Below are 27972 nucleotides of genomic sequence, written 5' to 3' on the forward strand. Positions count from 1 at the left end.
GAAAAAACTACTTATTATGTTCGCAGCTATTAAAAAGTTCCCTAAGTTACAGCGTAGAAAAATACATTTTTGTTTATGTAATGTTTGTTTGCAGCTTATTGCCGTCTTGTTAGGCAAACGAAAACATGACAGTCTAGTAAGGAGCCATCATTTGTAGAGGACATGCAATTAGTTCTCAGGTAAACCTTTGTAAAAAATCATGTTTCTCCCATTTATACTCCCATTCTCCCATTTTTCTCCCATGTAGAAAAAACATACCTGCACAGATCTTTCCAATAAATTACTTGAGTCACTTCCTTGGCTGTCAGAGCTCATTAGATTTTGAGCTTGGTAAAAATAATTTATGCCAAGATCACACCAGATATTTGCAGATGATTGAATCTTCAATGCTCGCCCATAACACCTTGGAAAGTGAACAGTAGATGTTAAAATAAAAATCTAGCTTGCCTTTTACTACAGGAAGGCTTTTAAAGTATAAGTAAACCCCCACCTTGTAAAACAACCCATTCAGTTTAAAATTGAAATAAAAGGAAAACTATTTTTAATAGGAAAGCGGAGGGACTGGCGGGAACACCAAGGATTTCACACACAGGAAGCAACACAAAGAGATCAGGATACTTTCTTATACAAGTACATGGTACAGCAAACACATATCAAGAATATGAAATGCTGGAGTAACACATTCTTTATGTTTCCACTTATTCCAGGCCCTGCTCCTGCACAGAGCAGCACTCATGTAATAGTGTATAAGTGTTTCTCAGTCCAGGAGTGCTGTGAGCGCAGCCTGCGTGATGACGTAACTCCAGAGGCACATCAACAACTGGAATGGGGAGAATGAAGCCAACGGTTTAACCTGAAATAGACTGGGGGCTCTGCACAAAGGAAGAAGCTGGGGACAGCACTAAGCATTAGAGAGCTTTTCCTTTTTAATATGTGGGTTACAAAAGTAAAAATAAAGTTTGGAGTTATGGTTTAACATTTGTATTTTGGAATTGCCACTTTTTACTGCAGACTGTTCAATAATTGCAGTGTGGTCCTGCAGTAGACTAAATATGCACACACAATTCTTACCTTGCTCCAAGCTCTAAAGCTTCCGATTTACTAATCACTTGATGGCCTTCATTCTGCCCAACAAGAGCACCCAGGACATTGATTGTGACCTTAGCTGGTGAGACTGCATGAAGACAAGTACAGGCATCTCCAATAAGTTTCCATAAACATACAAGATCTGGCCGCTGCTGAACCGCCCTAAAATTAAATACAATGCCTTTAGTAAATACAAAAATATTAAAGTGGAACTTCCAGCAAGCACCCAATACACCACTGATATGCATATATCTTTACCCAAAACATTTTATTCCAAACCTTGCTGGAAACATTGGCCTTTAACCTCTTGCTGCCCAGTGTATTGATTTTTACAGCTGGTGATCAGCATTCCAGTAAAAGTGATCCAGGCAGCTGATCACTTTTACAGGGCTTGGAAGGCTGCTTCTAATTGACCATCTAGGCACAGACTGTCAATGACCATCTTTAACCACTTCAATACTGTCACCAATTTTTAGTTTTCAGCACTGTCACACTTTGAATGAAAATTACTCAACACTATATCCAAATAAAGCTCTATCTCTCTAGAAAAAAATGATAAAACTTTTATTTACATGGTATTTCGTCACCACTGGGTTTTTTATTCTTTGCTATAGAAGCGGAAAAATACAAAAAAAAAAAAGTTTTTCTGCATTTCAGTTATAAAATTTTGCAAAAAAAAATCTCGTGTGGCGGTGATCAGGATACTGACTGGTGACAGTATGGAAAAAAGAAAGAAAAATTTAATTTTTTTTTCAATTTGTTTAAATGATTTTGTGACCAAAGCACTGTACTACCTTTGGGAAAGTGATCAAAAAATTTTTTTTTTTTCACTATGATTGCTTAAAACAGTGATGATCACTGTTATAAGCAATCATTTTTATGAATGGCATTCATTCATTGTCTATTTTTTTGATAGCTGTGATGGGCAATGTCTGTACCATGTGATCACTGACCAATCACAGAGATTATCCCAATAGTACACTATGAATACCTATGAATGAACGCCATTCATTGTGTGCGACTGCTGCGATTGGTACTGGGGCTGGTACAATGATTGGTGGACAGTGGGTGCCAGATAATGCCGCTGCCCACTCCTATGGCATGTGCAAGGCGCGTGACAGGGAGGACGTCATATGACGTCCACCCGGAAGAGCACTGCTTCCACTCGACCGTCATTTGTATACAGGCAGAGCGGGAAGCCTTCAAGGAAGATTTTACAGAATTATAGCATATTATTCATATTTATTCTCCCAGGGGACCAAACGTATATAGCACTCGTCACGTTCAAATCTGTCCCTCGGTTACTAAGCAGCGTGGTTGGACATTTTTCCCTCCTGCAGCCATGACAATGCGAGATGGATTTGTAAACGACAGCTCTGGTAGCAGGGGCCACCCTGGAGTCCAGCATTGCCATTCACAAAGATCACACAGCCAGCGGTGATGTGCATCTCTCGATCTGAGGCTGCATCTAAACATTTGTACGTTGGCCACAGCAGATGAATAACAGTCCCAAAGCGCTAAGCAATCTTCCACTTTTAGAATGAACCATCAGCACTGCCAAGCTGTGTCAGTCATGACACCCACCTGATATCGCTGATTGTTCATTCATCAAAGTAAATGATCACACAGCACTTCATCAGGAGCATAGCTATGTATGTGTAAAAGCAGCCAACAAAAGATCACACAGCCCGCAGCAGGGCCTGGGCTGTGTATGTCGAAAAGCAACTGCTAAAAGATCACACAGCCCGCATCCGCTGAGTGATCCCTCATTTTTATGAATATTATGAATGAACAAACAGCACTACTTGTTCATTCATGAAATTAAAAGATCACTCTGTTGCTCTGTATGATACATCTATGGCTGCTTTTACACATACAGGGCACCAGAAGACAGATGACACACCGTCAAAGCTCTGAGTGATGTTTTACTTTTATGAATGAACAAGCAGTGCTTCATTCATAAAAGTTAAAGATCACTCGGCATAGAGAATGGTTGGCTGTACCTCTCTCCCAGAAGGAACACCCGTAATTTGGGCTTTAGAATGGGGTGGAGCTACAGGCAGCATAAAGAAGTGCATTTAGGGAACAAAGCCACCGACCAGAGGAAATAGGCTGAATGATGCAGGCTATCATTTAACAGATAAGGCTGAGGACAACACGTAATGCAAAAAAAGTACTGCAGAAGCCACTCTGAATTGAAGGAGAGTATGGCGAAAAAAGCTAGGTTTTTATTACTTCTTTCAATTGGCTCCCTATTTTAGTTAATTTCAACTGGAGTTAAGCTTTAATATGTATCTGAAGAGAAACTTATTTTCTCCTCAATTGTTTTATTTTCTACATTGTGTCCCAGTTGTGTCCATAAGACACTACAGGAAGAGAGCTGCAATGTCCTCTTTCCAAAGATTTTCTCTCATCTCATGTTCAAGTGACAGCTGTAACTTTAGGATTTACTATCAACTGATAACCAGAAAGAACAGAAAATAAAAAAGGGACAAAAAACTTACTTAGAGGGGCAGACAGTAACCACAGACTCTTGGTTCAATAGTTTAATGATTTTTAAATGAATAGATAGCTGCCTAAAGCCTCGTACACACGATCAGTCTATCCGATGAGAACGGACCGATGGACCGTTTTCATTGGTTAACCGATGAAGCTGACTGATGGTCCGTCGCGCCTACACACCATCGGTTAAAAAAAACTATCGTGTCAAAAGGCGGTGACGTAAAACACAACGACGTGCTGAAAAAAACGAAGTTCAATGCTTCCAAGCATGCGTCGACTTGATTCTGAGCATGTGTGGATTTTTAACCGATGGTTGTGCCTACTAATGATCGTTTTTTTCCCCATCGGTTAGGAATCCATCGGTTAGATTTAAAGCAAGTTGGCTTTTTTTTAACCGATGGTTAAATAACCTATGGGGCCCACACACGATCGGTTTTGACCGATGGAAACGGTCCATCATTGTCCTCTGGTTAACCCATCGTGTGTACGAGGCCTTACTCTGTGTTTATTTTTTTAAATCTTCTTGGAATCAATGGAAAGAAAACCTTCATTAAGACACCAACCTTGTTAGGTATGCAAGCCCTTGTTCTATGGCAGCCACTGCCTTAGCATCCAGGAAATCTGCAAGTGCACCTTTTGCAAGCATTAAATGGCATTCACCAAGACCTGGAAGAGACAAAACGAAGAGAAATTAGGGAACAAATAAAACAATGCTGTTGACAACAATGAACCAACCAATAAAAAAATTTCAGAATGGGAATGACAAAAAATAATTCAAAAATGTGAATATTAGAAAAGGTACAAAAAAAAAATAAAAAAATATTTGATATACCTCACACATTAAAAACTTGTTCCAAACATAGAAGTCATTTACAAACATAGTTGAAGAGCAGGTCAAGAGACCTCACTTGCAGAGATTTTTTTACATCTTGTTAGAATTTGGTTAAGTGTATGTAGCGCTATCATCTGTGCTTCATTAAAGTGATTGTAAAATCTCTTTTATTTTTTGTTAAAAATAACAAACCTGTTATACTTGCCTGCTCCGTGTATTGGTTTTGCACAGAGCAGCCCAGATCCTCCTCTTTTCGAGTCCCTCTTTGGTGCTCCTGGCCTCCTCTCCTGTTGAGTGCCCCCACAGCAAGCAGCTTGCTATGGGTGCACCCGAGCCAAGCTGATGTTCCCCGTGTCCATTCAGACACCCAGCCATGGCCCAGCCCATCCCCATCTCTCCTCATTTACTGACTTTGATTGACCACAGCGGGAGCCAATAAGCGCCACGCTGCTGTCTCAGCCAATGCGGGGGGTGAGTCCCGGGAAGCCGAGACACTCCTGCCACATCGCTGGATCTAGAGGGACCTCAGGTAAGTATTAGAGGGGCTGAGGGGGGCTGCTACACACAGAAGGCTTTAACCACTACCCGACGGCCGTATGACTTTATACGGCCGCGGGGTGGTTCTCAATCTCTAACAGGCCGTAAAAAGACGGCCTGCGTGCGCATCCAGCGGCGCGGGCGCGTCCGACGGCGGCGCACGCGTGCTCGCCACATAACTGTGATGCCGATGCGAGTGCCTGGCGGCCGTGATGTCCGCCAGGGGATCGGCGGCTACAGGGACAAGATGTGGAGCTCTGTGTGTAAACACAGAGATCCACGTCCTGTCAGGGGAGAGATGAGACCGATCTGTGTCCCTTGTACATAGGGACATAGATCGGTCACCTCCCCCAGTCACCCCCCCTCCACCTACAGTTAGAACACAATTTAGGGTACACATTTAACCCCTTCCTCACCCCCTAGTGTTAACCCCTTCAATGCCAGTCACATTTATACAGTAATTAGTGCATATTTATAGCACTGATCGCTGTATAAATGTGAATGGCGCCAAAAATGTGTCAAAAGTGTCCGATGTGTCCGCCATAATGTCGCAGTCACGAAAAAAATGCTGATCGCCGCCATTAGTAGTAAAAAAATAATACAAAATAATAATAATTCTGTCCCCTATTTTGTAAGCGCAATAACTTTTGCGCAAACCAGACGCTTCTTGCGATTTTTTTTATTTTTTTTCCCGAAAAATATGTAAAAGAATACGTATCGCTTAGACTGAGAAAAAAAATGTTTTTTAAAAAAAATTGGGCTATTTATTATAGCAACAAGTAAAAAGTATTGTTTTTTTTTTTCAAAATTGTCGCTCTATTTTTGTTTATAGCGCAAAAAATAAAAACCGCAGAGGTGATCAAATACCACCAAAAGAAAGCTCTATTTGTGGGAAAAAAAGGACGTCAATTTTGTTTGGGAGCCACGTCGCACGACCGCGCAATTGTCAGTTAAAGTGACGCAGTGCCACAAGCTGAAATTTCACCTGGTCAGGAAGGGGTATATGTGCCCAGTAAGGAAGTGGTTAAGTTAACCCCATTCATGAAATTTTAGCTGGGCACACATATCTGCAGTGTTTTCTTATCTCTCTTCAAAGCCCTAAGGCTAGATTCACACCTATGCATTTTTAGTGCTTTTTGCAGATTTGCACTACAGAATATGTTCCATAGGAAACCATGTTAAGTGAACTGTAGAGCAAATCTGCAAAATGCAAAAAGCACTAAAACTGCATAGGTGTGAATCCAGCCTTGGTCCCGTGGCATTCTCCTGCTCCGCCCTTCTGTTATTAGCATAACTTCTGACAAGTTCTCCGTCAACTGTGATAAAAACCAGGCTTAATTTGGTGTCAGGGTGGGCGCTATAAATAGATTAGCAGAGAGCTGATCAATTCACAGTACAGGTGTGTGCCTTTCCTCCAATCAGCGGTCTCACAGTGTATGGCGAGAATTCACACCCACAGGTGATTCAGGAGGAGAAAATTCTCACAGGATGTGCATGTTCCAAACAGTATATAAAGCTGAAGACAGCAGATATACATGTAAAACTTATGTAGGAGGATTTGTTTCATCTCTGTGTATCATCTGAGGCTGTTCAATTCACTGGGTATATGTGCGTTTACAGCCACTTTAATGCATATCATGTATTAAGATAAAAAACCTTCTTTCTTTACAATCAGTTTAAGATGGGTACAGCAGCAAAGATAAAATACAGCTACATCTGCAATGATCTTGTCCCTAAGGTGAACATGGATTTGTTCACTGTAGGATGTAATGCAATCATCCTTGTAATACCTTTTAGTGCAGGCACATATTCTCCAGACTTCTTAACAATTTGCTGATATTCTGTTGCAGCCTCTTTAAAAGTCCCCAGGATCTGCTTGATGGAGGCTATCTTGTACGCACTGTATATTGAGTTTGGGTTTAGTTCACTGGCTTTCATGAAGGATTTTAGTGCAGTGGTGTATCCGCCTCTGCTCAGGTAAGCCTCTCCCAAACACTCCCAGCAGTTGGAATCCTTCGGATCAGCTCTAAGTGCAGCATGCAAGCTAATTCAAAACGGAGGAGTCAGTTATTATATAAAACTAATGGATATTAGTGTTTCACAGTATTACAATAAAAAAATCAAAGAGCTAATTGTAAAGTAAGTGTTTATTGACGAGTGTGCACTGCTATTTTCCACGCAGATCAATTAAACACATTGAGTACTAATTATGACACAGTTAGAGGCCAGACTAAATTCACAAATGACAAGGTTTGCTGATAGAATTAATTGAGACTTGAATGAGTGCTAGAAAGGTTCAAGCATGCTGTGAAGAGAGCTTTTAAAATTACATTGTGGCAATAGTAAAAGGTATGCCTGATGCTACCCTCCATTATAGCCATTTGGTTGTGAAATATGAAAATCTCAGCGTCATACAAGTCAGGTTTAGTTATGAAACATGTCTACTTTTTCATGGTGTTCATTCTCTGCATTGACCCTGCATCTGATAATTTGCACTTTTGGCCAAGAACCTTCACTTTAGCATAGAACGCACAGGCCAAATATCAGGCAACATTCTACACATGTGTATGGCAGCCGATCCAACAGAAGCTGGACAGACATCCGACTTCTGTTCGAAGGAGCAAGATCGAAAAAGGGCTGCCGATTGGCTCCTGATGTGATCTGTCGGGGGGGGGGGGCATCCCCCTGTCAAAACACAATAGCTCAGCAGAGGACATTCCTGTACCAATATCAGATTGTTAGTACAGCAGCTCCTCCTGAGCTCTTCAGTTTTTTTTCTGTTCAGCCTGCTGGGTTGAAAAACAAACAAACAACTGATGTGTACAAGGCTTCAAGCCAAAACAATTAACTTGCTACAGAAATTCTAAGCAGTATATAACAAACTATATGGCCAAAGGTTTGTGGATACCTACTACGGTATTTGGATATGCCTCCAGAAAACTGAGTTCAGGCATTTCCAGCCTTGTGGCAACAGTTTGGGGAGGAACCTATACTGTTTTTAACATGAATGTGCCCTGTGTTCAAAGCCAGATTTATAAATGACAGTTTGACATGTTTGGAGCAGTGGAACTTATGTGGCCTGCATAGAACCCTAAACCTCAACCCTAATGGGATCAATTGGCAGGCCAATTGTGAGAAGGGTCAACTTATCCAACATCAGTACCTGACCTCACAAATGCTCTTTTGACACTGACAGACATAGACATGCTTTTAATTTAGTACAGTAGGGGAAGACTAAAACCCCTGTGAGGTATTTATTGCTGCCCGTGTCCCTGTTGCAGATTTCCCCTTACTTCCTTTCTAGTGTCACAGTTGCAACCAGAGGAACGAGGGAAACCTCTAATGGAGCTCCAGATAGCAGTTCTGAGTTCTAACAATTTTCTACTCTATGCAACACGAAGGTATGTTTTAGCTAAACAAACAATAGAAAAAAATAAAAACACAGATTAATCGTGAGGCTGCATTCACACCTGAGCGTTTTGTCGCCTGAAGCGCGACGCTCAAAGACGCTAGAGGGGAAAAATAACATTATTCTCTATGGAGATGGTTCACATCTCCAACGCAAAACGCTAAACGAACGCCAAACGCCTGAATTTCAAACAAGTCCCGGACCATTTGACGCGCGAATCGGGCGGCTTGGCCGTTTTCCATTGGTACCAATGACCTGTACAAAACCGCGGTAAAAAACGCCGCGTTTTGTCGCGGGAAATCGCGCTAAAAACCGCCGCAATTTGAGGCTACAAATCGCGGTAAAAAACGCCGCAAATCGCCTACGCTTAGGTGTGAATGCAGCCTTAGAATGAGCCAAGTTTGGTAAACATGGCACTGCTCACTTACTCAGACACGGCTTTAGAATGCTGACCGACTCTCAGATAGAAGAGACCTCGCCTAAGCCAAGCCCATTTTGCAGTTCCTGCGCTTGCCTTTTCTGTAACAGCCGACAAAATAGCTAATGCTGTGTCCTGGAAGACAGATATTTTTGCAGTAAAATTACAGAACTGCACATCCAAATATACAAAACACACTTTGTATATAGCAAATTCTAAATAGGTTTCAGAATCAGAAAGTTAAGTGCTGTATTTATAGCGTTTACAAAATAGGGGATAGTTTTATTGCATTTTTATTAATTTTTTTTTTTTGGGACCATTGTCATTTTCACAGCAAAAAATGCATTTAAAATGCATTGTTTACTGTGGAAATGACAGTTGCAGTTTGGGAGTTAACCACAGGGGGCGCTGGTGGGGTTATGTGTGACCTGAAGTGTGTTTACAACTGTAGGGGGGTGTGGCTGTAGGTGTGACGTCATCGATTGTGTCCCCCTATAAAAGGGATCACACGATCGATGACGCCGCTACAGTGAAGAAGGGGGAAGCTGTGTTTACATACAGCTCTCCCCGTTCTTCAGCTCCGGGGACCGACCGCGTCAATCGGGTCCGCGGTCACGGAGCTTCGGACCGGGTCGCGGGAGAGCGCCAGCGACCCCACGGCTGGGCTTAAAGGGCAACGTACATATACGTTGATGTGCCCAGCCGTGCCATTCTGCCGACGTATATCCTCGTGCGTAGCGGTCCTTAAGTGGTTAAAGGAACCTATTTACCACATTTAGAAAATAAAAAACGAACCTTTACAACCTCTTTAAAGGCTGGAGACTGGATAGGCCACTTCAGGAACTTAATGAGCTTCTTTTTTAGCCACTCCTTTGTTGCCTTGGCCGTGTGTTTTGGGTCACGGTCATGCTAGAATACCCATAAACAACCCATTTTCAATGCCCTGGCTGAGGCAAGTAGGTTCTTACCCAAGATTTGACAGTATATGGCCCCGTCCATCATCCCTTTTGATGCAGTGAAGTTGTCCTGTCCCCTTAGCAGAAAAATACCCCAAAGCATAACATTTCCATCTCCATGTTTGACAGTAGGGATGGTGTTCTTGGTGTCATAGGCAGCATTCCTCCTCCTCCAAACACGACAAGTTGAGATGATGCCAAAGAGCTTGATTTTGGTCTCATCTGACCACAACACTTTCACCCAGTTCTCCTCTGAATCATTCAGATGTTCATTACCAAACTTCAGACGGGCCTGTATTTGTACTTTCTTGAGCAGGTGGACCTTGCGGATACTGCAGTATTTCAGTGCTTCATGGTGTAGTGTGTTACCAATAGTTTTCTTAATGACTACGGTCCCAGCTGCCCTGAGATCATTGACAAGTTTCTCCCGTGTAGTTCTGGGACAATTCCTCACCGTTCCCATGATCATTGAAACTCCACGAGGTGAGATCTTGCATGGAGCCCCAGACCGAAGGCGATAAACAGTTATTTTGTGTTTCTTTCCATTTGCGAATAATCACACAAACTGCTGTCACCCTCTTACCAAGTCTTGTAGCCCATTCCAGCCTTGTGTAGGTCTACAATCTTGTCCCTGACATCCTTGGACAGCTCTTTGGTCTCGGCCACAGTGGAGAGATTGGAATCTAATTGATTATTTCTGTGGACAGGTGTCAAGCTGAGATTAGGAGCACTCCATTTAAGAGAGTGTTCCTAATCTCTGCTCATTACCTGTATAAAAGACACCTGGGAGCCAGAAATCTTGCTGATTGATAGGGGATCAAATTCTTATTTCACTCATTAAAAACCAATGTATAACTTTTTTGAAGTGCGTTTTTCCTGGAAATCTTTGTTGTTATTCTCTCATTGTTAAAATAAACCCACCATTAAAATTATAGACTGATCATTTCTTTGTCAGTCGGCAAACGTACAAAATCAACAGGGGATCAAATACTTTTTTTCCCTCACTGTATGTCATCAAGTGGTTAAAAATCGGAAAAAAAAAACAAAAACACAGTGTTTTGTGAATCCACTGTCATGAATGTACTCTGTACTAAACGTTTACTGAAAAATCAAAGATTGTGCTTTGCCTCAAACCATAATTGTTTTCCTTTGATAAATCATCCTTCACAATTCTCTCCATTGCTATGCTCCCATTAGGATGTGCTATTCCACCTGTGGCCATCCAGGGGAGAAATACAGTGTCGGCGGCATTCCTTGATCACCTCCAGAATTGCCATGATGCTGCATGCATGCGTGGCCTCAGCCCCGCGTGCGTTTTTGCATCATGACACCACGCGATTGCGATGGAGGTGACGGCAGTGGCCGAAGCATCAGCTTACAGGAACGCAGAGGGAGTAAAGCGTTAACCAGCACGGGGATGTGGTTGATGAGGGGGAGGGAAAAGACGACACCTGCCACTAATTGGCTTAGACCCTATTTAATGTGCCCAATTTCCCCGGGTCTGATAATGATCCCGGAAGAGCTCCCTCCACATACACTGACAGGATGCGAGCCCATGTGAGTACTAGATCTAGCATACTACATATATTCATATTGCTTTTGCACATTATACTACACTCTGTAGTTACTTAGCAATATCATTACTGCTTTAAAACACATATATATCTACACTTATTTACAAATATCAGCACTGGGACATACAATCACACTGACCTTCACCATTCACACATACTTTCTTTTAGGGCTCTTTCACACGGAGCGGACCGTTTCTGGGTCCGCCAAAGCTCAGCGGGGATCCCCGCTCAGCTGTCGGCGGATAGGGCGGTCCCCGCACACAGTGCAGGGACCGCCCTGTCTCTGCTCCGCTGTCCCCTATGGGGGACCGGATGCAGACGGACCGTCTGTCCGTCTGCATCCGGTCCGTTCCGCCGAACGGAAGAAAAATAGGGTTTCTTCCGTTCGGAAAAGCGGATCCCGACTGACGCGGACGCTAGCGGATGCTCCACCAGCAGCATGTTCACTCTGCATCCACTTATATATTATACCTACCATGTCTATGGTTATGGTATATTTAATAACAATACATGTTATTTTGCTTTTAGTATCAACAATACCTTCATACTCTTCCATATTCCTTTATACATATTTATGCCAAGATCTTATTAGTACACAATGACTTTATACTCTTTTTACAAATACATATTGAATCATCATGGGTGTCGTCTGTTTTTCCTAGCCCCCCCCCCCTCCCCCTCTCGCAGGTCCACACCCGAGACTCCCTGCAAGCCTCTGTTTGGTTGACTCCCGCCTGGAGAGATGGGGGACGTCCATCATGGTGATATTGAGATCCTTTGTCTGCACCACGGCCATCATCTCTGGTTACATGTCATCTTCTATATGCTTTGAGCGGTAAATATATCCTCACTACCTGTACTATGGGTGCCAGCATTTTGCTTGAATGTTAGTATCCTAACATACTTTGACATCTTTCCAGAATACAAATCCCCCTGAAGAAGACCAAATTGTGGTCGAAACGTGCTGGGGTATTCTTATGGAAGCTACTTCATCAATGGCACTATATATTATTCCATTGTATCATTTAATATTTAATCATTGTTGAGATAGGTCTCAAACTGTTTGTAACCTGAATGTATTTTACATTACAACTATCTGCATCTTCATCACTCGTGATACAGAAACCTAGTAAAGAATTTTTTTTTTATATATATTTCCATGTCTTTGAATTTAATATACTTTACACAGTATGTCGCTTAAAAGCCCCCAGGGGGAATTTTTTCATTTTTGCCTCTACAACATTTTGGGGTGTGCGGCCTTTGGACTCTCAATATATGCGTTTTTTCTTGTCTCAATTTGATAAATCATTAGGCTTAATTACCATATCAGCAAGATCCATACTTAGGTCCACAGCCGCTGCTCCCGACTCTCCATCTTTCTTATCTAGGTCAAATGCCTTCTTATAGCATCCTCGAGCTCGCCCTTTGTCACCAGCTACTTCTTTGTAGTAATGACCTAAGTAGCAAAATACTTTGGAATGGCAGGGGTCCAGTTTTGCAGCCTGCAGATCAAAGGGTTTAGTAAGGATAACAAAACAAATTAAATAATTGAATAATAAAAAAAAAAAGTGTAGAGAAACAGTCATACAGCAAGCTGAGCATCCTAGTCTGCCTAGGAAAAGCAAACATCATTGAGATGTGTCATATTAATGCTTTAGAAGAGTAGTTTTACACCTTTCTGTTCTACAGCAACAGATAACTTTAGTTATATATCAGACAGGAGGCTCATATCTTGCATTTATCTTTCTTTATTAAATGCTCATAGCAGAAAAAAATGTTCACATATTTTATGTAATTCATTAAAACTTTTTTCACATAAAATGGTGGAAAAGGGAACTACAATTCCCAGCAACTCTAAGCCACACCTCCCGGTGGTATCTATATAAGGGACTGCCCTGGTGTACTTCTTCCTCTTTCTTTCTGCTCATGGCAAGAAATAAGATGAGTATATGATGTCTGATCATTTATTTTTTGTGATATTTTACATATTATCAATTAGTATATATATTATTATCACGTTGTGATTTTGTCAATATTGGTGCTTATTTGGGGATTCTTGGGTTTCTGGGGATTCCCCCCCCCTCCCCGTTTTCTCACAGGCTTCCCTATTGGGCTGCCTGTGAATATTTAGTTTTTACGATTACTATCGCTATTTATTATTGGGTTGGTATTGATTCGCCAACCTTCCGATCGGTTCCGTTACCTCACGACCACCCTCCCCTTCCTTGCACCTCCGGCCTCTTTTCCCCTCACGACTGTCATCGCGCGGACTTCCGTAGTCTCGCGAGATTACGCCATTTTGACTAGGCTGATTCGGTGCGCAGACGACACGCATTCGTCACGGAGGCGCGCTTGCACGGCGTGTGTACGCGCGCTCCCTCTATCTCCCGCGCGTGCTCCCTCTCTCTCCTGCGCGGCACATCTCGTAGGGGCGGGAGAGAGAAGGATCCCTCCAATTGCTAGAACGCTGTAGCCTCGCGAGGCTACAGTTTCAAACCTGGACCTCGCGCCGCCCGCAATAACACACCAGTGAGCGGCGAGCGGTGCTTGGTCCAGGACTGCCTGACAGGTTTTTCCCTCACTAGATCGTTAGGCTATTACATTTTCCCTACAACCACTATTATTATAGTTTCTGCAAACGGAGCACTCATAGCAGAGTGGTCCGTTTTTTATATAGAGATAAGTTACTTTTTGAAATTTTTATAGACAGTCTGGTAACTTCTATACAGTCTGAATTCAGCTATAATGGCAGAACAATCTGGTCCAGGTTTAAACCCTGAGACTCCGCAGCTGCTGACGGCGGCTCAGATACAAGAGCTCATAAGTAGCTCCATCCAGGCTGCCTTGGCACATAAATTTAACCCCTCCAATACTCAAACAGAGGTGGTTAAAAAGGGCAAGGTCCCTTATAAACGCAAGCATCTGAATACTTGCACCGACTCCCCGGCAGGGGAAGTACAATCCATGCATGAGGCGGGACCCTCCATGGCCTGCCGACCCAGCCATCCTGACAGTGAACGACCCTTGATACCCAAGGAGATTCCTCAAAAGAAATTTAGATCTATCCACCGGGCTAAACCGGACTCATTTAATGAGGACTCAGATGATGATGCATCTGAAGGATCAATGTTGTCTGTATCTGGTGATTCTGAATCCGAACATGAGGAGGCTGGGCAAATGGCTACTGAGATGGAAGCCAATCCGGACATGATATCCGAAACAATTTTGGACTCCCTTGGGGAGCCATTTTTTTTAACCCGGAAAACATTTCACACCCTAGATCCGGGGACTGGGCACCCCTTCCGCAAGTGTCCCAATATGTGGAACACTGGACTAGGAGAATCTTAGACAGAACAAACAGAAATAAACTGAGAGCGGAATGTCCCAGACCGTTCATTCCTAATAAGGTGACATCTACACCTGAAATTGAGCCGGTACTGCTCAAATACTTGACCAAATCGGGCAAGTATACTAAAAAGGGCATAGAACGATCTTTCAAAACGATCCAGGATCGCATTTTAGACCTCTTAGGTCCCTTGACCAAAATACTGAATTTGTCTGAGCAGGCAGCCGCCACTAAGCTCAGTGGACTTAGTACAACTAAGAGGATGGGCACAACGGGCCATCTGCCTGCTAGGCTCAGCGAACACGACCTGCGCTATTGAACGACGCAGGTCCATTTTGATGAGACTCGATCCACAACTTTCGCACCTAGCGGAGTCGGAACCGGGCCCCTCAGCAGAAGGTCTCCTATTCGGAGACGATTTGATGAAAACATCAACAGATTCGTGGGCCTCTTTAATAGTCTGGACAAAGCCCAAACCTCGTTAAAGAAGTCAGGCTATGGTCCTAAGGTTTTTAACAAGGCCGGCAGAGGAAGAGGCCGATCTGCCGGCCGAGGCAATTACTTCAGGGCCTATCCTAGGGCACCCGCTCGAGCTTACGCGCCCGTGCAACAGCAGTATGCCGTTCCGGTGGCACAACTGGCTCCATTCTTCCCTCCTAGAGGACGCCCATGGAGAGGGCGCGGTGGCAGAGGTTTCCCCAGATCCCGCCCACCCACCGGTAAGTGTACCTATGAATTGCCATACACATATACCTGTAGGCAGACTGAGACATTTTACCCACGTCTGGTACACGATTACAGCAGACGCTTGGATATTGTCAACAGTAGCGGGCTACCAAATCGACTTCATCTCTCAACCGATCATGTCAGTACAACCCCAACCCATGCATTTTTCAGTCCAAAATGTACACCTCAGACGAGGAACTGCAGGAACTCATTTCAAAGCAGGCGGTGGTAGAAGTAGACCCTGTATCTCCCGGGTTCATGAGCAACCTCTTCTTGGTAAAGAAGAAAGATGGAGGTTTACGACCGGTGATGAATTTGAGGGAATTAAACCAATTCGTGACTTACCGTCACTTCAAAATGGAAGGAATACATTTATTAAGAGATCTCCTCGTCCCGGGGGATTGGCTGGTCAAGATAGACCTCAAGGATGCGTACCTAACGGTCCCTATGCATCACTCCTCTCAAAATTTTCTAAGATTCCAATGGAGAGATCGGGTGTGGCAGTTTACTTGCCTACCCTTCGGCCTATCATCAGCCCCATGGTGCTTCACCAAAATAATGAAACCAGTAGTGGCGGCACTACGATGCAGAGGAGTCTTAACAGCTTTTTCTTTTCCTATAGCAAAAGCATCCAGGAGAGGAAAAAATGTCCTGTGTGCACGATACCTTAACCCTTTCACTGCCGCCGACACAGAAACAACATTCGTAGCAGCATGGGGTTTTACACACGCCCACTTGGCTGTCAGATGGAAGCGATCAGGCGGCTGGGCAGCTGCTTGATCGCTTCCAAACACCCTCTGTAATGGCTGGCCAGCCATTCCCCCCTCCTCCTTCCGTGTATCACTGCGGTTTGGATGCAGCGCAGTTTAAGCACGCAGTGCATGGGGTTTTAGGTGCGCTCTCATTCACTACATGCTACATTTTTGTTGTGCTTTCAGAAAACACATGGTCTAATGAAAGTCAATGGGAGTGCACACCTAAACCATGTGTAAAAACGCAAATACAATTGCGCTTTACCAAAACCACAGCATACCGGTGTGAACCCGCCTAAACAGTTTTTCAAATGTGAAAGTCCAGCTGTTTGGCATAAGCAGTCAACAGCCTGTATGTACCATCCCATCTAGGCAGATTAACTATAAAATGCTGTAAGCTTGCAATTAAACCCTAAAAAAATATTCTGGTCTAAGAAATAAGGACATAGGGCCAGATCCACATACATTTCGATCGGCGCAGCGTATCAGAGATACACTACGCCGCCGTACCTTACCTGGCGTATATTCGAATCCTCAGCGAGTTTGCGCCGTAAGTTATGTCGGCGTAGTGTATTTCTGGCAGCGGATTTCAAACTGGGCGGGTTGGGGGCGGGTTTCATTTAAATGAAGCACCGAATGAACTGCGCATGCGTCGTCCCGAAATTTCCCGCCGTGCATTGCGCTAAATGACGACGCTAGGACATCATTTTTTTTAACTTAGACGTGAGTTACGTCCATCCCTATTCACGGACGACTTACGCAAAAAATAAAAAAAATGCTAATTTTGACGCGGGAACGACGGCCATACTTAACATGGCAAGTCTATCTATACGCCGCAAAATACCAGCTTTAACTATACGCCGGAATAAGCCGACTACAGACGATGTTAGAAAATGCGACGGCCGCACGTACGTTCGTGGATCGTCGTAAATCGCTAATTTGCATACCCGACGTGGAAAACGACGCGAACTCCACCCAGCGGGCGCCGAAGTATAGCATCTAAGATCCGAAGGCGTACAAAGCCGTACGCCTGTCGGATCTTACCCAGATGCCATCGTATCTTGGTTTGAGGATTCAAACTAAAGATACGACACGGGAAATTTGAAAGTACGCCGGCGTATCAGTAGATACGCCGGCGTACTTCGTCTGTGGATCTGGCCCATAGTTTTAATATATTGAACATCTGGAACCACTAAATTTAAAGAAAAAAATATTCAACTACCTGGCCTAACAAAATACATAGCTCAACATGTATTGCCTTAAACCCCCATTACATCATGCTGATTTATAGAACAGTATACAAAAGCAAACAAAGACAATTTGCTACTACTTCATACAGCCATTCAAAAATCTGGGTTCAGGCCTTCTTATCCACATTTTTTTTTCCAGTTTCTTCCATGACAGCCTACTTTTTTCTACAACCACTCTGCAGGTATATAGCCAGTTTAAATGTACATTAATGATTGACGTGGGTATTCTGTAACCATCAAAAGTTTTATCTGCACAAGACATGCTAACAGGGGGCCGGCACATTTGACCAGAGCTTCTAAGTGACTGGTAAATTGAGGGATAATGGTCAACAAGGTAATCAAACTTCCAGTAATCCCAATCTACAGTGACCAATAGCCAAAGATTTAAAAAAAATACAAAAATGTTTAATTACCTTTAAAAACTGTGTGACAGACTTTGTTTTGTCTCTCTTGGTTTCTTCACTCATAAACCAGTAAGTGAGTCCAAGATAGTAATAATAGTTTGCATCCTCCAGGTTTCTCTCAATGGCACTCTGAAAACTGAAACACAATACAAAAATTAGACGTGTGGTGCAAAGCTTCATGAGAAAAGCTGCTTCCCAACGAGGATGTTCCTACCAGCATGAGGCATTCTGTACTGGCATGGCCACACTGGATTAATAATGAATGCTAATAAAAATATTTCCAAGAACACCAGCAGTGGGAAATGGCATTCTTTGTGTATATGACTTTTCATAGAAAGGCAATGTAGCCAAGGTTCTCAAAGGCTCTTCCATTATGTTTGGCTGAGATAAGGCCAAGCACGCTTACTTATTTCCACAAGCTTTACAGGAAAAAGGCAGAAATGATTAAGACAATCTCATCCACTTTGTTTCTAAAGGGACAAAACAAAAACTAGAAAATTAAAGTGGTTGTAAACCTCAGACACTAAAAATGAACAATGCATATCCCACTAAAGCCTCGTACAGATGATCGGACTTTCTGCGGACAAAGCCTCAGACTTTTGTCTGAAGGGTGTTAGCTGTGAACTAGTCTTACAAACGGCAAAGAATTGTCACCCAAACACGAAACTACATGTTTGAGCTCTTTAGTGCCACCCTTTGGGCAACTTCTGCTAATGTTGTGTTATGTTGAGCATTGCTTCAGAGCATGCGTTTGCACTTTGGACTTTTGTGTACACACGCTCGTTGACGGCTTTTCCTCACTCGCGTCTGACAGACGCGAGTAGAGGAGAGCCGATCAACTGCTCTCCTGACAGGGGGGATCTGTGCTGATAGTTTATCATCGCAGCCCGCCCTCGGATGCCTGCCCAGGACCACCAGGATGCCACCCAGGACCACAGGATGGCCACCACACTTGACCACCAGGTATGCCACAAGGGAAATGCAAATATGTGCCCAGACAGCTGCCAATCAATGCCCAGGCAGCTGCCAATCAGTGCCCACCCACAATGCCTACCAGTGCCATCAGTGATGCCTATCAGTGCCGCATATCAGTGTCACGTATCAATGCCCATCAGTGCCGCCCATAAGTACCCAACATTGCAGCCTTTCAGTGCCCATCAGTGCCGCCCATAAGTACCCATCATTGCAGCCTATCAGTGCCCACCGGTGTCACCCATCAGTGTAGCCCATCAGTGCCACCTACCAGTGCCCATCAGTGAAGCCTTATCAGTGCCCATCAGTGAAGCCTTATCAGTGCCCATCAGTGAAGGAGAAAACTTACTTATTTACAAAATGTTATGACAGAAACAAATAAACAGCGCAGAAAGCTTAAAATGGGCTTGAGCAGGAAGGAGGGTAAGTGCCTGGTCTTGAAGTGGTTAAGGTGCAGACAAAAAAAACAGTTACTAGAAAAACCCGTAATTGATGGTCGGACTTTGGAGGCAAGACGGGAATATATAAAAAATATATAAATTTTATTACAAAATCAGAAATCTAACAAACATTGTTTAATATATATATTATATATGGTTTTTATTATCTTTATTGTTTGTGTTAGATTTCTGATTGTAATAAAATTTATATTTTTTTATATATTCCCGTCTTGCCTCCAAAGTCCGACCATCAATTACCGTTTTTTCGAGTAACTGTTTTTTTTTTTTCTTCATTATTACGGATGTGGCATATGCGAGTGCTCCCTCCCTTCCCCTTTCTTTTCTTTGTTCTTTGATACAGTGGTTAAGGTGTACTAACCTGCATCCACTGAGTTTGGCTCCTCTCTGATCTCTCCTTTCTCTGCCATCTACATGACTCACTTCTAATAGATTAAAGTATAACTAAAAGGCAAAACTGTAATAGAGAGGGATTAGAATGTCTGTCATGTTTTCATTGCTTGCTGTGTCCCCATTAGGGAGATTCACCCCAATTGTCCTGTTTATCCCCGAAAGTGAAAGTAAAATCCCAAATTCTGGGCTGTCCTCAGAACAGGAATAATGGGGCTATCCTCCAAGGAAGACACTAGTTCTGGCAGCAATTTCCTCATTATAGAGGGATTTTCTCTCATTTCCTGTTTTGGTTATGGACAGGAAGAAAAGTGAAAACTCCCCAATGGGAAACAGATATAACCCTTCCTTATTCTATTCATAATTTAAAAAGTTTTGCTTTTAGTTCTACTTTAAGCCAGGACCTCCTCCAGCACACAGCAGATCAGCTCTATGTTTTTCTGAGTCTGAAGATGGGGTGTGTGTCCCTCCAATCAGCTCTCAGATTACACTCAGCTCTGTGTGAGCCAAGATCCCAGCCCCCCTTCTTTCTGCTACTGAGAAAAATCTTTTCATTTGTGTGTTGTAGAAGAGTCTACAGGGGAAATGACTGCAGATAAACAGGTACAACTGATGGAGGAGGATTGGTTTCATATATGTGTATTATCTGAGGCTAGTCATTTATCTGGCTATATGTAAGCATTTACAACCACTTGCTGACTAGCGGCATACCCGTACGTCGATGGATTGGAAGGGCGATATTTTTTTCAGCTGGTGATTCTGAAGCTGGTAAAAGTAATCCAAATAGCTAAAGAGCCACTGGATTACTTTTTCTACCACCGCCTTTACAGGGCTCTCCCGAGCGATCAGGAAACCTGGCAAGAATGCAACCGACGATATCCAATTCCTGAGACACAATGGGGTTTATTTACTAAATCTGGAGAGTGCAAAATCAGAAACACTTCTGCATAGAAAGCAATCTGGCAAATAAACCCGGAAGCCTTATTGGTTTCTATGCAGAAGTGAGCCTGATTTTGCACTGTCCAACTTCACCCTAGTGTGTGATGTCATTTTGATCTCATGAAAAACAAGCCATTACTAGCTATTTACCAAAATACATTTTATTATAGTGTTTGTGTGCACTAAATATCATTAACCGCTTCAGCAGGTTTTATCCTCTTAATGACCAAGCGATTTTTTGCGATATGGCACTGTGTTACTTTAACTGATAATTGCGCAGTCGTGCAATGCTGTACCCAAATAAAATTGATGTCCTTTTTTCCCACAAACAGAGCTTTATTTTGGTGGTATTTGATCACTGCTGCTGTTTTTTTTTGCGCTATAAACACTAAAAGAACAACAATATATATATATATTTTATACTTCCTGCTATAAAACATATCCCCCAAAAAAATCTATATGCACACACACATACATTGATATTTGTTGTGCAAAAATTATAGGGTCTACAAATTATGGGATACTTTTATGGAATTTTATTTATTGTTTTTACTAGTAATGGCCGCGATCAGCGATCTTCAGCAGGACTGTGACATTGCGGCGGACAAATCTGACACCAAGTGGTTAAAGTGTATTTTTTCCCCAAAAAAATGCATTTGATAAACCACTGTGCAAATTCCTTGTGAGATAAAAATATACAACATCCACCATTTTATTTTCTGCTAAAAATGTGGGTGTGTGTGTGTGTGTGTATATGTATATATATATATATATATATATATATATATATATATATATATATATATATATATATATATATATATATATATATATATATATGTCAAGTCCATAAATATTGGGACATGCCACAATTCTAATCTTTTTGGCTCTATACACCACCACAATGGATTTGAAATGAAACAAACAAGATGTTCTTTAACTGCAGACTTTCAGGTTTAATTTGAGAGTATTTACATCCAAATCAGGTGAACGGTGTAGGAATTACAACGGTTTGTATATGTGCCTCCCACTTTTTAAGGGACCAAAAGTAATGGGATAATTGGCTGCTAAGCTGTTCCATGGCCAGGTGTGTGTTATTCCCTCATTATGTCATTTACAAGCAGCAGATAAAAGGTCCAGAGTTAATTTCAAGTGTGCTATTTGCATTTGGAATCTGTTGCTGTCAACTAGCAATATGAGATCCAAAGAGCTGTCACTATCACTGAAGAAAGCCATCATTAGGTTAAAAGGACCAAGGACCACAGCTCTGGAATGCTCTACCCATGATCATCCGCTTGGAAGAAAACCATGGGGCTTTTAGGAAAAAACTAAAGACCCACCTCTTCGGAAGGACCAGGACGACACTGGATGCAAAGCGCCTTGAGGCGATTAAGTTCGCATTTGTTGCGCTATACAAGTTACTCACTCACTCAAAAAACAAAACCAACCCATCAGAGAGATAGCAAAAACATTAGGTGTGGCCAAATCAACTGTTTGAAAACATCCTTAAAAAGAAAGAACCCACCGGTGAGCTCAGCAACACCAAAAGACCCAGAAGACCACGGAAAACAACTGTGGTGGATGACCGAAGAATTCTTTCCCTGGTGAAGAAAACACCCTTCACAACAGTTGGCCAGATCAAGAACACTCTCCAGGAGGTAGGTGTATGTGTGTCAAAGTCAACAATCAAGAGAAGACTTCACCAGAGTGAATACAGAGGGTTCACCACAAGATGTAAACCATTGGCGAGCCTCAAAAACAGGAAGGCCAGATTAGAGTTTGCCAAACAACATCTAAAAAAGCCTTCACAGTTCTGGAACAACATCCTATGGACAGATGAGACCAAGATCAACTTGTACCAGAGTGATGGGAAGAGAAGTGTATGGAGAAGGAAAGGAACTGCTCATGAGCCAAAGCATACCACCTTATCAGTGAAGCATGGTGGTGGTAGTGTCATGGCATGGGCATGTATGGCTGCCAATGGAACTGTTTCTCTTGTATTTATTGATGATGTGACTGCTGACAAAAGCAGCAGGATGAATTCTGAAGTGTTTTGGGCAATATTGATATCGGCTCATATTCAGCCAAATGCTTCAGAACTGATTGGACGGCGCTTCATAGTGCAGATGTTCATTCATTCATTCAGATGGACAATGACCTGAAGCAGTTTAGAAAAAAGCTGCGCTGCAAAATGTGAGAAAATATCAACCTGACAGTCAAATATAAATGGGTGCTGCATGCACAAACCACTAGTGTAATCTGAAATAAACCAATGAATAGTGCAAAGTCCATATGAGTGGATGAATCGTAGAGAAAATCAAAAGAAGGCAGAAAATTCTCCAAATAGGTGAAAAGTATCCTGGCAGTATCCTGTGAATCTGTAAGACAGATGAAAGTGTCCTCCACCAGTATATCCTAGCTGCTTACCAGATAAATGAAATAATCAAGCATGTAGCCAAGTAAAACCACCGAGACAGTTTCCAGGATCTCCAGGGTACGTTTTTCAATTTCACAAATCAGACCACTCAATCTCCATAGCATAACCCAAAAGAGAGAAGGCTGACATAGTGTATTACCGTAAAAAGGGTTTTTAATAGTAAAAAGTGTTGCACTTACAATTATGCAGTTAAAATCGTGCGTGTAATATGTTTAGCCGGCCGGCTGTACTGTCCGCTCGTCCTTCCGGATAGACAGCGCAAAACGTGGTGACGTCAGCACGCCGCTCTTCCCAACGCCGTTTCGTCCAATGACTTCTTCCAGGGGTACAAGCGGCGTGCTGACTCAACACCCTTTTAAAGCAAAAACAGCGTCCAGGACCGCCCAGCTCTGAGCTTCGGAGATCGCGGGCGCAAGCCGCCGTAATTGAATTGGGATCCTAGTCCTTATTACACGGCAATAGAAAAACTCAAAGGCAGACATTAAAGAACCATAAGGTATATTAGTACCACATAATTCTTATAATTTGAACAACTGAATGCTCAAAAAGCTAATTGAGAAGCTAATTAAAAACGGGGATAGGTTATGCAAAAGGTAGAACACTCTACATAATACCCAACCCTGAAAAATCAAGAGGAAATATGGAATTAAGAAGTAAAAAATTACATCAATTATTTTATAATAAAAAAGAAAAAACCACAGAAATGTAAAAAGGAAATACTAAAAAATATATATAAAAATAACCCTATATGTATTTTCAATCACAGGATATACAACATTATTGCTGAATAGATAGCAGTTAGAATACTGCCATCTTGTGGCCACAGCAATAAGTTAAACATTAAAACTTTTTACATAGTAATAAAGCCCTGGAAGATCAAAAGATTAGAACCTCTAATTAAGGAGGATCCAAAAAGTTGACACTCAAGGTATATAGTTCTCATCAAAGATTATATTAAATCTAACTGTCCCTGTACCAAGGTGCATTTAATAAAAACATTTGATTATATAAATATCCGTATCTTTGATAAAATCTTGGAGAAAAAATCAAATTAAAAGGAGACCATGAAAAAAAATATAAGGTATAAAAAAAGCCCAGATGTACCGAAACTCAGAGCTGGTTTACAATGGATAATAATACAAATATCAGAATCAACCATTATCTATAAAGGCATTAACATCAGTCTCGGTTTAATCCGAATGGGACATATGTACAAATTTTGTATATCCAGGCCATTTCGAGCCTGGATAGTTCTCTCACCAATGAATTACCTCTCCAATGGGGGTCGAACTTGTCGATCCCAATAAAAAGAGTGCCTTCAGGGTTGCAGTTATGGTATTGATCATAATGGCTGGACACTGAATGCTGTAGGAATCCAGACCTAATATTGGTGATATGTTCACCCAATCTAACATTCATCGGTCTTTTGGTCCTGCCAATGTATTGCAACCCACATGGGCATTCTAGAAGGTAAACAACACCCGTCGTGCTGCACGTAATGAAAGGTTCGATCTTGTGTTCTTTCAAAGTGCTGGTTGAGACAAAGGATAGGGTTTTCTTAGATTTAATCTTGTTCACCTTACAAACTGTACAGTTTCTACACTGATGGTAGCCCTTAATGTCCCGTTGGAAAAAAGAAACCTTTTTGGTAGGGGGGTCCACAACATTGGGGGCTATCTTGTCCCGCAATGAGGGTACACCTCTATAAATCACATGAGGATTTGCTGGTAGAAAGGTATTGATGATCTTATCGTTGGATAACAGATGCCAATGTTTTTTTAACAATTTTTTAATGGCGTAGTGCTGACTGGAATAGGTAGTGATAAATGGTACCAGAGGTCTGTCCCCACTCGGCTTAGCAACAGATGTCAACAGTGTGTTCCTATCAATTGCAGCAACTTCGTTATAGGTGTTATCTAAGGTTAAAGGGTCATAACCCTTCTCCAATAATCTACCCTTAAGTATACCAACTTGGATCACATAATCCTTCAGGGTGGAACAGTTACGCCTCATCCTGATGAATTGGCTTTTAGGCACAGAATTTAGCCAATTATCGTGGTGACAAATTCCTATTGGAATAAAAGCATTCATATCTGTTTTTTTGAAAAAAGTTTTTGTCAAAAAGGAGTCATTCTCTCTCATGATGGTGAGGTCAAGATAATCAATAGATGTCTGACTAGCTTCAAAGGTCAGACGTATACCTCTCTCGTTGTTATTGAGCGAGGCCACAAAGGAATCCAGTTGTATCTTGTTGCCAGTCCATAGGAGGAGGACGTCATCTATATACCTTGCCCACAATTTAATGTGGGGATGGGGATCAAGGTAGATGACGTCCTCCTCCCACTTGGCCATGAACAGATTTGCCAGGCTGGGTGCATATTTAGCACCCATGGCAACTCCACGAATCTGTTTGTAGTAATTATGGTCGAACCAGAAATAGTTGTGGTCCGCAGCATACTCCAATAATTCCATAATATAATCTTTCTGTAAGGGTAATAAATCTGAAGAGAGATCCAAGAAGTATTTTACAGCTTCCAAACCCAAGTGATGAGGGATGATGGTATACAAAGATTGGACGTCAGCTGTTAACATCCATATATCATGTTCAGCCTTTATTTGGGAAAGCAGATTAATGACCCTGCTTGGAGTCCTTAAGATGCGATGGCATTTTCTGAACTAAAGGCTGGAGGTAATAGTCAATGTACTTGCCCACCCTGGATGTGATCGAATCTATGCCGCTGATAATTGGGCGTCCAGGGGGACAAGTAAGACTCTTATGTATTTTAGGCAAGCTGTACAGAATCGGAACCCTGGGAGCCTTAGGGATCAAAAACAATTGCTCTTTTTCACTAAGGATACCCAGTTTGGATCCTTTCTGGACAAGTAAGTCCAGTGTGTCTTTATATTGGATAATCGGATTGCCTAGTAGAAGGACATATGTATCACTATCATTGATTATAGTTTTTATTCCATCAATGTAGGCTGTCCGATCCATGACCACTATTCCACCTCCTTTGTCCGCTGGACGTATAACCAGTTCTTTATTAGTACATAAGGTATCCAGACCTGTTTCTAGGTCACGGTCCATCTTGTGACCCAAGACTTTAATTTTCTCCAAGTCTCTGAGCACTACATCCCTAAAGACTCGCAATGAAGGAGCCAAAGTACCAGGGGGGTTCCAAGTCGAAGCATTAGCAAGTCCTGAATGTAATACTGTAGCTTGACTGGCAGCCGCTTCTCTTAAGGGTAAATCAGCAAAGTACCGCTTGATATTTACTTTGCGAATGTATTGGTGAACATCCATATAGGTTTGGAATTTATTGAGTTTCCTTGGAGGAGCAAATTTTAATCCTTTGTTTAACAAAGAAATTTCTGGCTGAGTCAAAACATGAGAACTAATATTAAAAATGCCATTACTATTTAGGTTCTCGTTTTTTTTAGGGAGTGTTCTCCTCCCCCCTCTGCTCCCTCTTTTCCTTCCACAGGTCTTTTTGTGCCTTTGTTTGGTTTGGGAAAACCCCAATGTTCCCCAGCATTTTTTTTACCATTGTCCTGTGGGAAAATCCCTTGATGGCCCAAGGCGATACAATTCTTGAACCTGTCTCGCCTGTTCGTAATCAACTGGCATACTGTTACTTGGGCCCTCACGATCTCTTAATGGATAAAAACGATTTCTAGTATCAAAATCACTATCATAGTCGAGATCCTCCCTCGATCTCTCTACAGGGTGTCGGGAATCATGATAGGATCTTTGTTCCAAAGGAGGACCATATTGGCACATTGGCATCTGTTATCCAACGATAAGATCATCAATACCTTTCTACCAGCAAATCCTCATGTGATTTATAGAGGTGTACCCTCATTGCGGGACAAGATAGCCCCCAATGTTGTGGACCCCCCTACCAAAAAGGTTTCTTTTTTCCAATGGGACATTAAGGGCTACCATCAGTGTAGAAACTGTACAGTTTGTAAGGTGAACAAGATTAAATCTAAGAAAACCCTATCCTTTGTCTCAACCAGCACTTTGAAAGAACACAAGATCGAACCTTTCATTACGTGCAGCACGACGGGTGTTGTTTACCTTCTAGAATGCCCATGTGGGTTGCAATACATTGGCAGGACCAAAAGACCGATGAATGTTAGATTGGGTGAACATATCACCAATATTAGGTCTGGATTCCTACAGCATTCAGTGTCCAGCCATTATGATCAATACCATAACTGCAACCCTGAAGGCACTCTTTTTATTGGGATCGACAAGTTCGACCCCCATTGGAGAGGTAATTCATTGGTGAGAGAACTATCCAGGCTCGAAATGGCCTGGATATACAAAATTCGTACATATGTCCCATTCGGATTAAACATAGAGACTGATGTTAATGCCTTTATAGATAATGGTTGATTCTGATATTTGTATTATTATCCTTTGTAAACCAGCTCTGAGTTTCGGTACATCTGGGCTTTTTTATACCTTATATTTTTTTTCATGGTCTCCTTTTAATTTGATTTTTTCTCCAAGATTTTATCAAAGATACGGATATTTATATAATCAAATTTTTTTATTAAATGCACCTTGGTACAGGGACAGTTAGATTTAATATAATCTTTGATGAGAACTATATACCTTGAGTGTCAACTTTTTGGATCCTCCTTAATTAGAGGTTCTAATCTTTTGATCTTCCAGGGCTTTATTACTATGTAAAAAGTTTTAATGTTTAACTTATTGCTGTGGCCACAAGATGGCAGTATTCTAACTGCTATCTATTCAGCAATAATGTTGTATATCCTGTGATTGAAAATACATATAGGGTTATTTTTATATATATTTTTTAGTATTTCCTTTTTACATTTCTGTGGTTTTTTCTTTTTTATTATAAAATAATTGATGTAATTTTTTACTTCTTAATTCCATATTTCCTCTTGATTTTTCAGGGTTGGGTATTATGTAGAGTGTTCTACCTTTTGCATAACCTATCCCCGTTTT

General features: G+C 42.0%; 1 protein-coding gene across 6 annotated transcripts in view; it reads right to left on the reverse strand.

Moving 5' to 3' along the window:
- The window catches only part of TTC37 (tetratricopeptide repeat domain 37), a 215156-nt gene that overhangs the window by 118594 nt on the left and 68590 nt on the right, over positions 1-27972 (reverse strand). For all 6 annotated transcript variants that reach the window (XM_040342350.1, XM_040342341.1, XM_040342325.1 and 3 more), the window contains 7 exons: positions 17802-17928; positions 12637-12816; positions 8795-8919; positions 6748-7001; positions 4152-4254; positions 1072-1248; positions 259-403 (listed from right to left, as the gene is read on the reverse strand). In XM_040342350.1, the coding sequence (XP_040198284.1) occupies positions 259-403; positions 1072-1248; positions 4152-4254; positions 6748-7001; positions 8795-8919; positions 12637-12816; positions 17802-17928 (1111 nt within the window). The remainder of the gene's footprint in view (positions 1-258; positions 404-1071; positions 1249-4151; positions 4255-6747; positions 7002-8794; positions 8920-12636; positions 12817-17801; positions 17929-27972) is intronic.

The sequence above is a fragment of the Rana temporaria genome, chromosome 1, assembly GCF_905171775.1.
Source record: "Rana temporaria chromosome 1, aRanTem1.1, whole genome shotgun sequence".
Classification (NCBI taxonomy): domain Eukaryota; kingdom Metazoa; phylum Chordata; class Amphibia; order Anura; family Ranidae; genus Rana; species Rana temporaria.